The sequence below is a fragment of the Peromyscus maniculatus genome, chromosome 3 (genome assembly GCF_049852395.1).
Source record: "Peromyscus maniculatus bairdii isolate BWxNUB_F1_BW_parent chromosome 3, HU_Pman_BW_mat_3.1, whole genome shotgun sequence".
NCBI lineage: Eukaryota > Metazoa > Chordata > Mammalia > Rodentia > Cricetidae > Peromyscus > Peromyscus maniculatus.
The window spans coordinates 20,264,413-20,280,493 of NC_134854.1; the positions used below are offsets into that span (position 1 = coordinate 20,264,413).

General features: G+C 42.6%; 1 protein-coding gene and 1 long non-coding RNA gene across 9 annotated transcripts in view; one reads left to right on the forward strand and one right to left on the reverse strand.

Moving 5' to 3' along the window:
- Nucleotides 1-12,093, forward strand: part of LOC143272275 (uncharacterized) — a 28,956-nt gene extending 16,863 nt beyond the window's left edge. For all 3 annotated transcript variants that reach the window (XR_013049689.1, XR_013049688.1, XR_013049690.1), the window contains exons 3-4: nt 5,617-7,001; nt 11,779-12,093. This is a non-coding gene — a long non-coding RNA (uncharacterized LOC143272275). The remainder of the gene's footprint in view (nt 1-5,616; nt 7,002-11,778) is intronic.
- Dync1i1 (dynein cytoplasmic 1 intermediate chain 1) overlaps nt 1-16,081 on the reverse strand; it is a 309,676-nt gene that overhangs the window by 51,881 nt on the left and 241,714 nt on the right. For all 6 annotated transcript variants that reach the window (XM_006986876.4, XM_006986878.4, XM_006986877.4 and 3 more), the window contains 4 exons: nt 14,018-14,164; nt 9,704-9,817; nt 6,624-6,757; nt 3,042-3,186 (listed from right to left, as the gene is read on the reverse strand). In XM_006986876.4, the coding sequence (XP_006986938.1) occupies nt 3,042-3,186; nt 6,624-6,757; nt 9,704-9,817; nt 14,018-14,164 (540 nt within the window). The remainder of the gene's footprint in view (nt 1-3,041; nt 3,187-6,623; nt 6,758-9,703; nt 9,818-14,017; nt 14,165-16,081) is intronic.

Consider the following 16,081-nt stretch of genomic DNA (forward strand, 5'->3'; position numbering starts at 1 on the left):
TACTGTAGTTGGGAACACAAAATTATTTTGCATCCTGCTTCAGAGTAAGAATCAGAAAAGTCCTGCCAGGTCCCTGGTTTCTAAAGGACCTTGAGCATAGGGATCATACTTTGAGATGAGAAAGGTCTTTGCCATAGGAGTGGTCATAGGTTCTAGATCTTTCTGGAACATAGAACAATGAATTCATTTTGTTTTCTAAAAGATAATACCCCAAATTCTTACAGGTGCTTCTCAATCAGGAGTACTAGAGAACTGTTGCTTCATCCCAGGCCTCTGTAGCTCCCAGCAACCCTCCTGATTACATCTCAATTCTCAATGATAGCAACACAGTGCTTATTGGAGAAATTATTTTGGCCACTCCACGTAGTTAAAAGGATATTTATTTAATGGCGTAACTCACAAATTAAGTAATGGGTAGGTCGCAGGGTCTGGGGAAGGTGTATTGCAATCCAGCGGTGTTCTCCGGAGCTCTGCACAGTCCACCTTTCACCGTTCAGCGTCCAGGCACCGAATGAGCACACAGAGAGAGTGCTGGCCCATCCAGCTCTCGGGTCCCCAGGCACCTCCCCTCGCCCCGCCTCGTAGGCGTGACAGTTGCCAGAGTCTCAATGGGGATTGGAACTTCCAGATCCAAGCTGGAATGGCTACCCACCACAAGTGCTTTTTTTTTTTTTTTTGTTTGTTTGTTTTTTTACATGCAGACCTAACAATCACAACAGTGGTAGCCAACACCCACCAGTCACATTAGTACTACAACTGCTTTAAGGCTGTTTCTCTCTCTCTCTCTCTCTCTCTCTCTCTCTCTCTCTCTCTCTCTCTCTTTTTGGTATTTTTTCTCCTTGAAATATACTCCTTTATGAATGTAAGTTTGGGGGATTAAAGCTTCTTCACACAATTTCTCAGTATAGGGATTTTTTTTTGCCATCACTTCGAAGCACACTAAAGTGATTCATATCATGTTTTTTTTTTTTTTTTTAAATTCTTAGGAATCAATTTTTAAGTCTGTCTTATTTTTTTAATTAAGAAAATACTTTAATGACTCCAATATCAAATCTACAAAGCAGAGTATATTTAAAGAAGTGTGGTTATTGTTTTTATTAAGTAGACAATGTGTGTAGGTCATTCTTCAAAGTTTCAAAACTATATAAACAAATAGAAGAAATAATGAAGTACTATTCACACACCTTTCCACCTAACTCTTCTAATTTAGATATTCATTCTCATCAACTCAGAACAGTGTGGAGAAGTCTTCCTACTCTTCTACTTTCCTTCTCACAGTGGATTAGTGCAGACCTCTGGGGTTTTTCAGCCTTTTGTTCTTTGGTTGGTGTTTCAATGACTGCTCTTCAGTAGACTTCCTGTCTTACTTGGCTAGTGTATCTTCGGCACGGATTCCCTATGAGAATGGCTTGTTAGGATCTGCAGTATCTTTAGGTCTTTCCAACCTACTCCCCATGATTCTGTCCCATTTTTACATTTCCAGAAGCAGTGGATAAGAATGGCTGGCTGCTTCCAGATATGAAAATGTTAGATTCTTCTCACCTGATATTTGGAAATAGATTGTTTGAACGTGAATTTCACTCTAATTTCTCTTAGAAATGAGGCTGTGGATACTGCCAGACAATGAAGGGCAACTTCTGTCATCCTAGCATTACTATCTCCCTGAAGACCCAGGAACACACACACACACACACCCCACTTCCCTTCCATTCCCTTACTCACTTCCAGCTCCTTCTCTGGCCCCGCATCTCTTGCCTACCTTTAAGACACTCTCCACTGAGTCTCCATGTTTCTTTTCAGACCCTCTCCTGTGACTATGGTTGCCAGCTATTCTGACTGCTTCCAGATGTGTTCTCCTCCTCCTTCCGTCCTTCACAGCAAACGGCTTGCTGAAGGCTCTACACTGTGTCTCCCAGGTACCCTAAGCTCAGTTTGTATAAAGCCCTTCCCCAACATGCTTCACTCATGCAGCGAAAGCTACCACAGGCCACTAGGTTCTTTGTGTGGGGACTTGTCTGTGTGGATGTGTGCATGCCTGTGTGCGAGTGCGTTTACTCTTGTGTGTGCTTGTGTGAAGGCCAGAGGTTGATGCTGGGTGTTGGAAAAACGTTCTCTGCCTTAATATTTTGATAGAGGGTCCCCTGTTGAATCCCGAGGCCCCCATTTTGGGTAGATGGGCACCTCACCAGACTCTGACTTGCAGTCCTTCCCATCACATCGCCAATCCCCCGTTTCTGTGGTTTTTATCCCTTTAGTGCTCTGTAGTCACCGCCCTTCCTTCTCTGCTGTTTCCCGTCTATCCACTGCTCTGCATTCTCTAGGCCACTGTACCTTTCTTTCTGGTGGGCTTTGATTCCTTTTTTTTAAAGAACATCATTGTTTTCCCCAGACAGAGTTTCTCTGTGTAGCCATGGTGTCCTGGAACTCACTCTATAGACCAGGCTGGCCTTGAGCTCCGAGACCCGCAGGCCTGTGCCTTCAGAGTACTGAAATCAAAGGTGTGTGATTTTTTTTTCTGTCACACCACAAATGGCATTTAAAGCATAAGTAATATAGGGCCATATTCCAGTTTCCCCAGAGGCTCAAGAAACCAAAATAGACCAAAAAAAAAAAAAACAAAAAAAACAAAAAACAAAAAAACAACCAAATAATCAAATGATGAGACAAACCACACAAACATTTTCCCCATAGCTATGAATGCGTGTAAGTAAAGGTTACAGATCCTAGAGATATTAATAGCAAGATTTGTGTGGGTTAACATTAGTAACGTTAGTAAAGGAGGACTTGGATTTATCATTATTTGAGTCATTTGTACTCCCCCCCCCCACAAATGGCCTGTTTTCAACTATAACTTAAATATTTACAGTAAGTGTGGACTGTGAAAAGACCCTAAGGCCTTAATTAGCTCCTAGACAGATGGCGTTCCTCGGTAGGTTTTCTGAATCTCAATGCCAGGTACAGTTATTCTCTGCAGCTCTCCCAGGAGGGCAGCATCCTCTTCCCCTGTGGATTACGGACAGTTTCTATCAAGGCATCCTTACCTTTGTGGTCCACAGTTTGACAGTCCAGTCAAATGACGATGTGACAAACAGATGAGAAAAGTCGATGGGACCCACTGCCATGTGGCAGTTAATTCCTGTCACTGGCCCTTGGTGACCTTCAAAGACCTCACCGATGCCTGCTTTGCTGCAGAGAGAACACGTGCAGCATGTCAGTGACCTTTGTAAAGCAATGGTTAATTTAATAAAACAGTGTTCATCTGTGTTAGAACAACCCCACACGACCAAGAATGAAACCATTTTCACAGCAATTTTGAGAGGAAGACATCGATGATTGAGAAATCTTAAGAATTTAGTAAGAAAATTTTTATCATTTATCTATTTCCAGTGGCCTTACAGATTTTATTATTTTGGGGGAAGCTGTTTTAGTGAAACAAATGCACCTGAATCTCAGGAATTTTCTTATTTATGACGCAACAAACTCCTGAGATACTCAGGCCCTATTTGAGTGTCTTCTAAGGAGTTTCTTGGCTATAAAATTCAATTATTCTTTGAAGGAATAGTTGTTTATTCCTCAAAGGAAATGTCTTAAATTAAGTTGACACACCTAAAGAAACATAACAACTGATGAAAACCTTTGTTACTTCAAAATAATTTATATGGTATCAATATAATACAGAAAAATGATATTTTCATTTCATTGGAAAATGAAGCCAGATTAGAGATTCATTTTGTAAATTCTATAAGGGGAGCTATCTTACATTTCTTGATGTAATGTTTACTATGCAGTAAATATTCTATAAATATTTGCTGAATTATATAACAAAGGAAAAGAGAAAAATCTACTCTTCTTAAAAAGAGTACATTTGAGAAATAGGGATGCACATTTTACAAGTCATTCTCTAACATGGATTATTTAACCGAGCTGGGATTATTTTCAGCCATTCTTTATTACACAATAGTCTACATGCAGTCATACACACTTAGGAAACTCTTAGAAAATGTACCCACAATGCTATATTTAAAAAATCCATATGCATGAGGCTTTAAGTATGACAAACATGTAGGGATTGTAGAATCTCAATATTATGTCACTAAAAGCAAAAATGAGTTCAGTTTTTAAAACATTTTGGTCCAGAGTACCAATAAATGTCAATGTGCTGAGTAAGATTTGGACTCACGAGCAAAGCACTAAGTATCTTCCATGTTACAAGCACTCAGAGATTATGCCTAGTAAATGGCTAACAGTGCTTCCAACAGTGATCAGCAAAATGTGCCCTGATGAACAGGAGGAGCTGAGCTTTGAAGTGGCCACTGGTGAGGCTCCACTTGTTCTTAGCGACATCCTGAAAGGATTTATAGGGTGCAAAGTGAGGACCTTGTTTGATTTGTGGACTTGGATTTGCACTTTATGTAAGGTGAAAAATCCCCCACCTGTCCCCGTAGCCCTAAATGACCCATTTAACATTACTACAGGGCCAGCACTTGCTATGTTATGACTTTACCAAGATTTGCATTTCATAGTTCAGATGGATGGACCAATGTCAAACACAAAGTCAAACTTGTAGTAAAGATATTTATGGTGTGAGTCAGAGGCACATCCTTTTGAACAATAATGTATACTCTGGACCTGTTTGCAATAGCCACAAAATAAAAATACCCACCATTTACAGGGTGATTCACTTAAAAAGTATGGGAAAAACCAGAATGTACAGTCTAGCTCATAAACACCCAGAGTAGACACACCGGGCTGTAGCTGGATTGGGTTAACTGAAAGGCTGACTTGTTGATTCGAGTGCACACGGAGATGGAACTGTGGCCACATGTTTAACTCACTGGATCTGTGTGTCGCATACCAATAATGACATATTTATGGGTGATGCAGGGTGATGTTTGTGCACTTGTTAGTCCCACTGCCACCAGTTTCCTGACAACAGGAACCGGGTTTAAGTGACACCTGTCTGCTTAGAGCCTCCAGCAACACACTGTCCAGAGGAGGAGCGCAGAACGTGTTTGAGCAAATGAATGCATTGACCAGATCTTTTTATGTTTGGTGTGTGCATGTAGTCTGGTTTTAGTGTTATAAAGATGCTGGACATGGACCTGTGAGGCTGAATTTCCCAAGTCCTCTTTAAATCCTGTGAGCAGGACAAACGCTGAAGCAGTAGAAACGTCACAGCTTGTAGCGTTAGAGTAGAAAATCTCACGTAGCTGAGCTTAAACTATTTGTGATTCCTTGTTAAGTCTAAATAGCCTGGGATGAGTGCAAGAGATGAAAAATCAATTGGCCAAGAACTATGAAAATGAAAGAGAAATTAAGCATCAGTGTGAATACAGACATCCTTTTAAAAGATGTGAGGTCACCTGTTAAATCCAAGTGGCTGGAATCCACTTTGTTATGGCTGATTTCTGAGGCATCTGCCAATGTCTACTGGTAACTGCACAGTTCTGTGGATATGTGTATATTTCACACTGTTCCAACCCTTTTGACTTGGAGGAAGGATCTATTTTTTGGCGGGCGGGCGGGGGGGGGGGGTTCGAGAAAGGGTTTCTCTGTGTAATAGTCCTGGCTATCCTAGAACTCACTTTGTACACCAAGCTGTTCTTGAACTCACAGAGATCCTCCTGCTTCTGGAGTGCTGGGATTAAAGGTGTGCACCACCACCACCTGATCTTAAGGTACTTCTTTTATTATTTAGATATTGTAATTTCTTTATTTAAATTTAAATTATTTAAATTTTCAGTCCTTCACCTATTAACTACGTGCCAGGAAATCAAAGATGAGGTGGAAATAGTTTAAGAGAAGTATGGCAGATGCATGATTGATTGAAACAAAATGTGATGGATGCTATTGCAAATGTACGCAGAAGAATATATAAAAGAGTCAGTATGGCTGGCTATGGTTCCCTCTTGCTTATCCTACTTCAGTTGTCTTGATGGCTCTTAAGCAACTATTTACTTTTGTATCAGTCTTTACTCTCAACAAGGACACAGGTACCTTGCACTTTACTATATTGTTATGATGGTATCTGATTCAGAGTGGATTCTTAACAAAATCTCCCTGAAAGAATGAACTGACAGAACAAGGTGAAATTTCATTAGCTGTAATGGAGAAAGGTGCTGTTTTTTTTTCTTTTTTATGTGTCTGTTCATTTTGTTTTTGTTTCTTTGTTCAAGAGAGTCAGAAAGACTTTAATGTGGGACCATGCCTGGTTGTATGTTAGATGCGAAGGGGTAAGGCAATGAAGTCAAATGCTAGTCCACGTAGAAGACAGAGGAACTGACTCATGAAGGCACATAGAGATAGGCAATATTTGGGGGTTGTTAATCTCTGAGGGGTACACGGTTGGAGCCTGATGGTGTGTGCAAAAATGAGTCTGGCAAGGAATAGGGAGTGTGACAGGCTCTGTAAAGAAGTCCTTTTTCTTCAAGACACTGTGAAGTGCCCAGAGGTTTGTAAGTCACCAGGGCCCAGACAGATGTGTGCTTTAAGCTAATAGTTTTGAGGTCATACATTGTGTTTCTTTAGAAATTACCATCTTACAAAGCAAGGTGGTTATAATCTAGATGGCCAGAGTTTGGAAAATGAAGACCACGTCATCAGAAAGAAAACAGAAAAATCACCTTCCGTGACGACAAGCTGTGTAGACGGTACCTTCTTCACTGCCAACCACGAAGTTGTTGACGTCTCCCGTCGGGAAGGCCATTCCCGTAACAGCGACAGGCTTGGACTTATTGTACACCAGCTCCATGCTCTCCTACCAAAACACAGTGTGGTTACATTTCCATCTGTCAACCCCTCACCATGCCAAAGATAGCATGGAAAAATCATTTGGCCAAATCGTTTGCTTGCTTTTCACACAGCACTACAAAAGACCCCCACGGTGCTAGAAGCCAGGCTCTCCTGCCCCTGACATCCAGGCTGCTCCGTGTCTCTGGTTTCAGGCCGGCTGGATTTCATCAGCATGGGCCGCTGCTTCCCCAGCCAGGCAGAGATGACAGGTGAGAATTCTGAAACTAATGGTGCAGAAACTAAAGATAATACTGTAATGATTATACTTGTCAGCTCCAGGCTTTAATAAAACACACAATACCCTTGTATTTACAAACATTTTCAAAATCAATTGTTCGTGAGAATACACGTGTATTAATATCAGATGTACTAAACACATTTGTCACAGAGGGACTGTGGGTCCTCAATGAACTGAGACCAGGAAATTGTCACTCAGGTCATAAAAGCCAGAATTCAACAGTAAGTAGACCCCATGAGGGGTAGCTGATGGGTGGACAGGCTCTGAGCTTATAAGGTATTTAAATAAGTGCTTAAGATAGCACATGAGTCTTTTTTTTTATGATAAAACTATTTGTTAAGTTTAGAAAGTATGTCAAAAGACATACACATATGCATCTGGGGGCTGAAGAGATAGCTCAGAGGTCAAGAGCACTGACTGTTCTTCCACAGGACCAGTGCTGTGGAAGATTGATTGATAAATAAAACACTGATTGGCCAGTAGCCAGGCAGGAAGTGTAGGCGGGACTAGCAGAGAGGAGAATTGAGAGAACAGGAAGGCGGAGAGGAGGAGACGCCAGCCTGCCGTCCAGGGAGCATCATATAAAGGCAGCAGGTAAAGCCACGGAACACGTGGTGACATAAATTAACAGAAATGGGCTGAGTATAAGAGTAAGAACTAGACAATGGTAGGTCTGAGCTAATAGAATAAGCAGTTTAAATAATATAAGCATCTGTATGTTTATTTTATTAGTGGGCTATGGGGCTGCCAGGACTTGGCGGGACCTGGAGAGAAAAATTCTAGCTACAGACCTGGGTTCCATTCCCAGCACCCAGGTCAGGTGGCTCACAACTGTCTATAACTCAAGCTCAAGGGGATCTGATGCCTCTGATCTCCATGGACACCTCCACACACATGGAACATAGTCACACAGACACACATGACTTAAAATAATTGTCTAAGAAAGACATTCTGCTAAATTAAGTTTAATGATAATGAAGAATAAGTACCAACAATGCCCTTGATTGTTCCTGGCTATTTACATCAAGTACCCTATTTTGTGTCTCTGAAGCATGGCACAAACTGTTCATGGAGTTGTATGAGGGCTCAGATTTTCCTGTGCAAGCCAACCAAGCTGTTTTGGCCACAGAGTCCATCAGCTGGAAATCCTTGCTGACAGGGTACAGTCACACCGACCCTGAGGCCCCATGTAGTACTGACCGTTCATGACATCCCCACATCAAGAGCACCCAGCATGCTAACTAAAGGGGAGGCTGCCCTGACAGTAACATAGAAAATGGAACATCTGATGTTCTGCCCTGTCTCTAAAGTTAGTGGTAAGGAAGGAAATGACTGTTGGTCACTCACTAGGGGTGGAGAGGAGGGGAGTGGGGGAAGGGAACTGTGAGATGGCCCACTTATCCCTGCCCTCCATGGGGACAAGTCTATGAAATACTCCATCTCCATGCAGAGCCAGGCATCTGTGGGCATGCTAAGCATAATAAAAAACGGGCTTGGGGCTCCCACACCACTGCCTTAACCTAAACAAACACATGTTTAATCAGCAAAATGGGCAATTAAAAATTCTCAAATAGAGGGTTTGCTCTGATATCTGTTTATAATCTCCATGCTTTTAAAAGAAAACAACACATTGCTGAGAATTTTAATGCAAAACCATAAACTATCTGCACACAACTGCAGGCCCGTATAAAGATTGGCAAAACCAGGAAGCTGAATTGTGACCTGTTTATTAGCGCTCTCTCCGTGCCCCTAAAGTTATGTGAAAAACTTAGCTTTAGTAGTCTCTACATCTGTAGAGACTTAAATGGAGTCTTTACAGTTTCCACATGTCCTTACATATTTTGAAACTAGTCCTCTTCAAAAATCAAGTGGGAGACATTCTAGAGCTGTCATTCCAGGGGAGGGGACAAGAATCTCAAGACAGAATTATCTTCTGGAAATTTTCTGACTTTCCTCCCATACCTGCCAAAGACTGTCCCGAAGAGCTTTTCATGGTTTTAAGTTGGAGGGTAATGTTACAGTTTTTTCACACAAAGACATGTGGGAAGCATGAGCATGTCTGCATTCATGCTTGCACACATGTGCATGTCACATGTGCATGCTCTGAAAGTAGCACTCAGACGCCCGCCTCCAGCATTTTTCTCTCCTCCGCTCCTTTGTTTGGCTTCCGTTGCTGTGATCAGTAGTGGTTTGGAAACACTGGAACCTTTTCATTTTCAACCTCTCACTTATTGAGAAAGGAATGGCAGGAGCCATGCTCACAAACATTCCAGAGAGGAAAACAGGCGGTTGTCTAGGGTACAGAAACAAGCAACAGCTTGGCTTTCTGTTTTGCTCGGATAGTTTTCCTTCAAGGCCAGTCCTCAGAAGGGGTTGCGCTACTGAGCTCCAACCTTATTTGCATTGCTCCCCAGTGCTATAGGGTGAGCACAATTCACACTCCAGGCAACTTCTATAATCACTGTGCTTGAAAATGGATTATTTCATTTTCATTTGAAACTGACCTAAGGATTAATGTATTACAATAACGACATTATGGGCGGTAGAGGAAATAGGTTTTGGCTTCAAGGGCAGACTGCTGAAACCAGGCCTCTGAACCTTTAGGAGACAAGTTCCTAAGCAGGCAGGTCTTGGAGCCAGGATGCTGTAACGTGGAGATTAAAACGGACGCACCTGTGGGGTCGAGAGCATGTCCAGGCTCCAGGAACACATTTTGCCATCGGTAGAGACAGTGATGAGGTTGTGAGCATTCTGGGTCCCGACAACATTGACACAGTACACAGGGTGCTGAAAAAACATCAACATGGAGAATCAGGTGCTGCAGCCGGGGAAATGATTGCATCTGAGTGTCAAGCACATCACAAGGGCTACCAGAGTGACATCATTTGGCTGGCATAGGACTTTCCCGTCATTCGCCATTTGTGAGCCTAATTCCGTAAAATTTCTGTAGCAAATACCAGTAGTGGAAACATGTACAAAGCTTCACCTGTGAGGTTTGGTGCAGTGCAATAGAACAGAAGGGAATGAGAAGAAATGAGCATTGGTAGGCAGGAGCAAGCAGGGAGGGGAGTCTGGATTCCATGAGTAAGTCTACTACGAAGCACAGCTTCTAAGCTCAAAGTGAATATGAAGAGAGACAGTCTTCAAAGGCATAGAACTATAGTCGTGGAAGGACTATGTTACTAAATCCAGAGTTTGATGCATTCTAGCATTCTAGCCAGTGCCGAACATTTGATAGTGTTGTCTTTAAGAAGTGGTTAATACTCACTAGTTTAATTTGAGGAGGGGTATATTGGTGGTGGACTTACTGTAATAATACACTTAGTGAGATAGAATTAGGGTTTTTTTGGATGTTATTTCAAATCTAAGATGAGAGGTTTATTTTTCAGAATACCAGTTGGAGTTGTATAGAGGCTTAAATTTGGCCCCAGCCTTGACAAAGGTCATTTATACATCCTGGGAATGAAGTGAGATGCACTAGCCATCTGTCAGGACTCTAGAAGCTTATCCTGTTCTGGAGAATTCTACACAGTAGGCTAAAACCATTTGCAGCTGCTCACTAAACACTAAATGGAAGGTTAGAATAAGTAGAACCTAGCAGCAATTTGGGTTAGATTTCAGGCATCTTAACCACGAGTGGCCAAACCACAACTTACTTGATGTTTCTCTGTACAAACAGCTGACAGTTGAAGCTGTACTCTTGATGAGTTAGTGTCCATAATACCTAGCCACAACTACAATGAAACAATCTTCAATACTTGGAAACTGGTATTACAGAAAGGATGGTTCGGAGACTATTATTATCATATAAACTCCTGGTCAGAAAGAGCAACAATAACTGTTGAGTGTAGCTACTTGGCTGCCTCTTCCTAGAAGTCATCCAAACTCGGCGGCAATACCTTTCTTCCAGGGCAGTCAGTGTTAGCATTAATTGCTGAGGATTCCCCCCGAGTAGCAGTGGTAAAGAAAGCCCACGGAGCTACTCTTCGTTCATTCGAGTCAAAACAATACAACTATTTGAACATTTTAGATTACTCTTTTATACCCCCCACTTTTAATCCCCAAATCTTGCTTTAGGCTAGTTATCACTAAGTCCTTCAAATCTTCCTTGGCTACCTAGATCCCAACATTTTCTTCATTTCAAATATTTTTCTGTTGAATACAGTGTCTTTTCTCAGAGTTCCCTAAGGGTAAAGTTCTGAGAACAATGCAGGATATCTACCTACATTTTGACTGTATAGTGTAGAAATATGTGTAGCAATGATTTCTCATTTTTAGTACACAGAAGTATGAGGCTTATTAACTCACTGTTAGAGTACACGTGTTTTTTGACCACTCTACCATCTTCTCCCTGTGGTGATGGGATGGCAGGAAGTTCCTGGGTCTTTTTCATGCCAGGCTCCTACTGACACCTTCCCATGTATTGGCATTAGTGGATCCACCCACCAGTAAATACAGCAGGTATTGGAGACTGCATGTGGCACTGTAGCCAACAGTCTTTCTCAGGTCTTTGGTATTTGGGAACCGAAAGCACCGTGTCATCAAACTTAAGTCATGAGCTATGCAGCAGGCCAAAGTCAGAGAAGAGATGAAATGGAAAAACAGATGTAACAGATGCACCTAGAAAATATCAGATTAGTAAAACTGATGAGTATGTGTGAAGGAATATTCAGAAAGCTGCTGTCTGGGCTTGTTGGGACCGATCTCTGAAGACACTGCACTGAACTCCATTTTCTTTATCCCTCCAGTGAAAAGCACAGGTCATTGCTGTGAACTTGAAGGCTACCTGGAGTTTTTAGCAAGAGTCAAATGGAACTTTGCTACTGACCACTGACACTCAGCACATATCACTCAAACTATAATCAGTTCAGAAGCCTGAAGGTCAAGAAGAGTCATAGATTCAAAGGACCATGCAAGAACAGCCTACTTAATGGAAAGAAACAAGCAAAATCTCTACTTAATGGAAAGAAAAGGCAAAAAGGTAACAGTGTAGCCCCCTTTTTCCAATAGAAATGTCAGCTTGCTTTTATTTACTTCAGGAATAAACATGCTGTGTGGCAGAAGGATTTTGTTTTAATTATGATTTCCTGTTGCCCCAAATACATATGTGTGGTGGGTGTGAAGGGAAATTAACAAGCCCTCTGTAGAGAGACTTTTTTTTGTTTGTTTGATCCTGGCAGCAATCAGCCAGGCAATGACGGAAGTTGAAAGACAAACACAAAACAAACTGTACACATTGAGCTATGAATCAGACAAAACACAGCAAGAGAGGGAAGAAATGTGTTTGGGTCTTATTTTCTAACAGAAACAATGGCACTCAGCTTGATAATAACAACACTTCAGATGTGATGGCCACATTGTTCGGTGCTTGGAGAAGAAATGGCGAGTCTTCCACAGAACACCTGAATTTGGAATGCCCTAAAAGCCTTTTGCTAAATCTTATACAGTTGGATTTATCATTTTTGGAAAATTGGAAGCTTGTTCACAAATGTTCCAGACATCCACAGAGAGCCAAAGAATGGTTTTGTGCTACTAGAGGGGACACACACCTGCATGGGGCGGGTCTTCTCTTGGGCCACAATTTTCTGTTATTAGTTTGGAGAAATAGGGTAGGCGAGATCAATTTCCCAAGATTCCCACGAACCATTTTTACCTGCATGTGTCTTTGTTCCCAATCAATCAAAATTAGGACTGACTTGGCATTTGCGATTTCCCATTGTCAAGCTTAACAAGAGCGGGAGAATTCCCCTCCTTCTTGTCTTAGCTAGGCGGCTAGCCACCCATTTCCCAAGCTGGAATGGTTTTGCCGCCAGCAGATGAAACAGTACAGCAACCGCATTAAGGAAATTGGAAACAATGCTGGCGCTGTATCCTTGGGCATAATTTCAGCATTTCAGAGAAGGTACATCAGCTACCCTGAATGTCAAGGTGGTGGCAATTGATGGAGACATGCTTGTCTTCTCGTCCCTCCTAACAATTGCTCTTCACACCTGTCATTCTCTTAAAGGAAATGACAGAGCAGTTGTCTTGTGAACACTATGCTGAACCTCTTCTACTAAATTATGGGTAATGGTTTTGAGATGTTGACTTTTAACCCGGGGGATTATACTGTCACTGTAGACTTCATGTTGAGACACTACACATTCCAGAATTTAAAGTCATAGTACCCTTTCAAATTGCAAATGGAAAAGAAGTGTTGGCAAATGTCCCATATACCATCACTAAGCATGGCACTTACTCTCTATGATCTATTTGAAATACATGTTTGCATCTCAAAGTACCAATGTGAAGATGTTCTCTAGCTAGATAATTACAGGAAAACCTCTCCACTGATGGCTGGAACATCAAAGGAGAGCTTCCTATGTGCTAGACCTTGATGATTATTATGATTACTAATACCTTTCTTGAAAGTCGGTGCTTTTTCTTTTCTTTTCTTTTTTGGTTTTTTGAGACAGGGTTTCTCTGTGTAGCTTTGTGCCTTTCCTGGAACTCACTCTGTAGCCCAGGCTGGCCTCAAACTCACAAAGATCCGCCTGGCTCTGCCTCCTGAGTGCTGGGATTAAAGACGTGTGCCACCACCGCCCAGCACATAAGTGCTTTTTCTTATGTGGCCATGGCTGGCCTGGAGCTCAATATATAGACCAGGCTTGTCCAGATCTCCTAAAGATCCATTTGCCTGTGCCTCCCAAGTATAAGCCAATGCTACTTTCGCCCACTTTCTTTTTCTTTTTTTGGAGACAGGTTCTTTCTCTGTAGTACAGGCTGCCCTCAAAGTTGGAATTCTCCTGCCTTAGCCTCTAGGGTGCTGGGTTAGAGGCATGCAGCATCACACTTTATCTCCTATTCACTAAGCCATATTGCAGTCAGTTAGGACTCAGTCCCTATGAGGCAGTCACTCCTAACTCAGTCATACTGCAGCGTCCCATGAGCAGCTTCCTCTCCTAGGGCTTGGGTAGACCACAGGGGTATGGTAGAAACTTGACTTACTGTATGTGCAGCAGCTGACAAGGGGGTCCGCTGGACAGGGGTCCTTCGATGACTGCGATTGTCCCAGAGGACAATCTGGCCTGAATAGGTGCCACCAACCACCAAATTCGGATGAAAGCGGGCAAAGCAGACTGACATCACCGAGGACTGTGGGGAAGGAAAGACACATGGTGACTGCTCCTTCAATTGCCTCAGCATTCCGCCTGGACAGAAAATAGTTCACCAGACAAGTTCAACCCCTCCTGGAGGACATAACCGATGTTAATTTGACTTGTGAAATACATAGTAGGATATTGTACACACTAACTCGGGGTTTTTTCAGAGGTCAGCCAATGGCTCACCCCCTTGAAATCTGAAATTTGAAGTCTTGGCTATGTTGTCAAATAAGCATAAAACCTATCTTAAATACATCATTGTTTTGTGGTCTATGAAGTCTGCATTGTGGACATCTCCCATCTCCTGAATAAAACTGTGACAGAAACGATATCAACTCCCCACTGAGGCCCCAACCAAGCACTTCTGAATGCAGCACAGAGGAAAAGTAATTCTAGCTTCAAGAATTTTAACACTTAAAAAAAATTTTTTTTTGGCATAATGTAGACTTCTAGGAAGTATCCTGACCTTGGAAGGACCCAACTTGCTCCTCCCAAAGTTCCCTCACCTCCCATGGGCATTCTCCATGACCTTCTCTTGCCCACTTCAGACAACTCTTAATGTTATCCTTTGCCTGTTTTAACAAGCAGTCAGAAACGGACTTCAATCCGACCTGACCATGCTCTGTCATAACGGCACAGTGTGGCTTCTGGAATTCCACAAAAGACTGTTCGGCACTGCAGCTCATGGGAAACAACTTAGTTGAGGCACTTGAAGGCAGACAACTCCCACATCTGCTACATCCCTTTTGATTCCTGAAGCACTTCCCTTATTACATTCATAAGCTGAAGTAGTGTTTTCAATAAACACATATCACTCCTTCAATTAAACTCAATGAACAGTTGCTGGGAATTTACTATGTATAAGGAAGGCATTACACCAAGAGGGATGTAAATAAAGACACAGTGAATGGCCCCAGCAGATGTGAACTCTATTAATGGGAATGGAAGAAACCCAGGTTCAGACGATCAGAGCCATTGCTGGTGGAGGCACAGCCTTCATGTGAAATAGAGAAAGGTGCCCCCTGGCATAGATAGCACCGTGGGCAGTCACATGCTTTGGCAAATAACGAGGAAAGTGGAATGTGTTTATCTGTTGTATCTTGAGTGCACCATCCTGGTGCAGGATACAGCTTACACACTAAAGGAGTAGCCATGATTGTAATTCTGGATCCCATTAAGCCATAGGGGTGTGTGTGTGTGTGTGTGTGTGTGTGTGTGTGTGTATCAGCTAAGGGTCCAGGGAAGATAGATTAGTTTTAGTTCGATTATGGAAAAAGCATGACACTTATAACGGCTTCGTGAAAGGGGATGTATTAGACTTGGAAGTCTTTGTGGAAAACTGAGTAGGTACAGAAGAAAAGAAATGCATTTCAGAGTGGTGAGATAGCAAGCATGAGCTGAAGACTGCTGAAGAATAGTCTGCTCCTCGACGGGGCTGGAAGGGACCATGGGAGAAGCAAACAAGCATCAAAATGCTGTAATTGAGACACAAACAGAATAGTGATCAAGGGAAACTGGCTTGTTCCTGACTGGAAAGCTCAGCTTTCCCTCCTTCCCTCCCTCCCCCTCCCTTCCTTCTTTCCTAATTTTTTTCCTTTTCCTGTCCTACCCACTTTCTTCCCTTTCTCTCTCTCTCTCTCTCTCTCTCTCTCTCTCTCTCTCTCTCTCTCTCTCTCTCTCTCTCTCTCCCTCTCCCTCTCCCTCTCCCTCTCCCTCTCCCTCTCCCTCTCCCTCTCCCTCTCCCTCTCCCTCCCTCTCCCTCTCCCTCTCCCTCCCTCTCCCCCTTCCCCTCCCCCTCCCTCCCTCCCTCCCTCTCTCTCTCTCTCTCTCTCTCTCTCTCTCTCTGTCTGTCTCTTCCTCCTTTCTTTCCCGCCTCTCTTTTCAGGGGTTTTGAGACAATGTCTTTCTC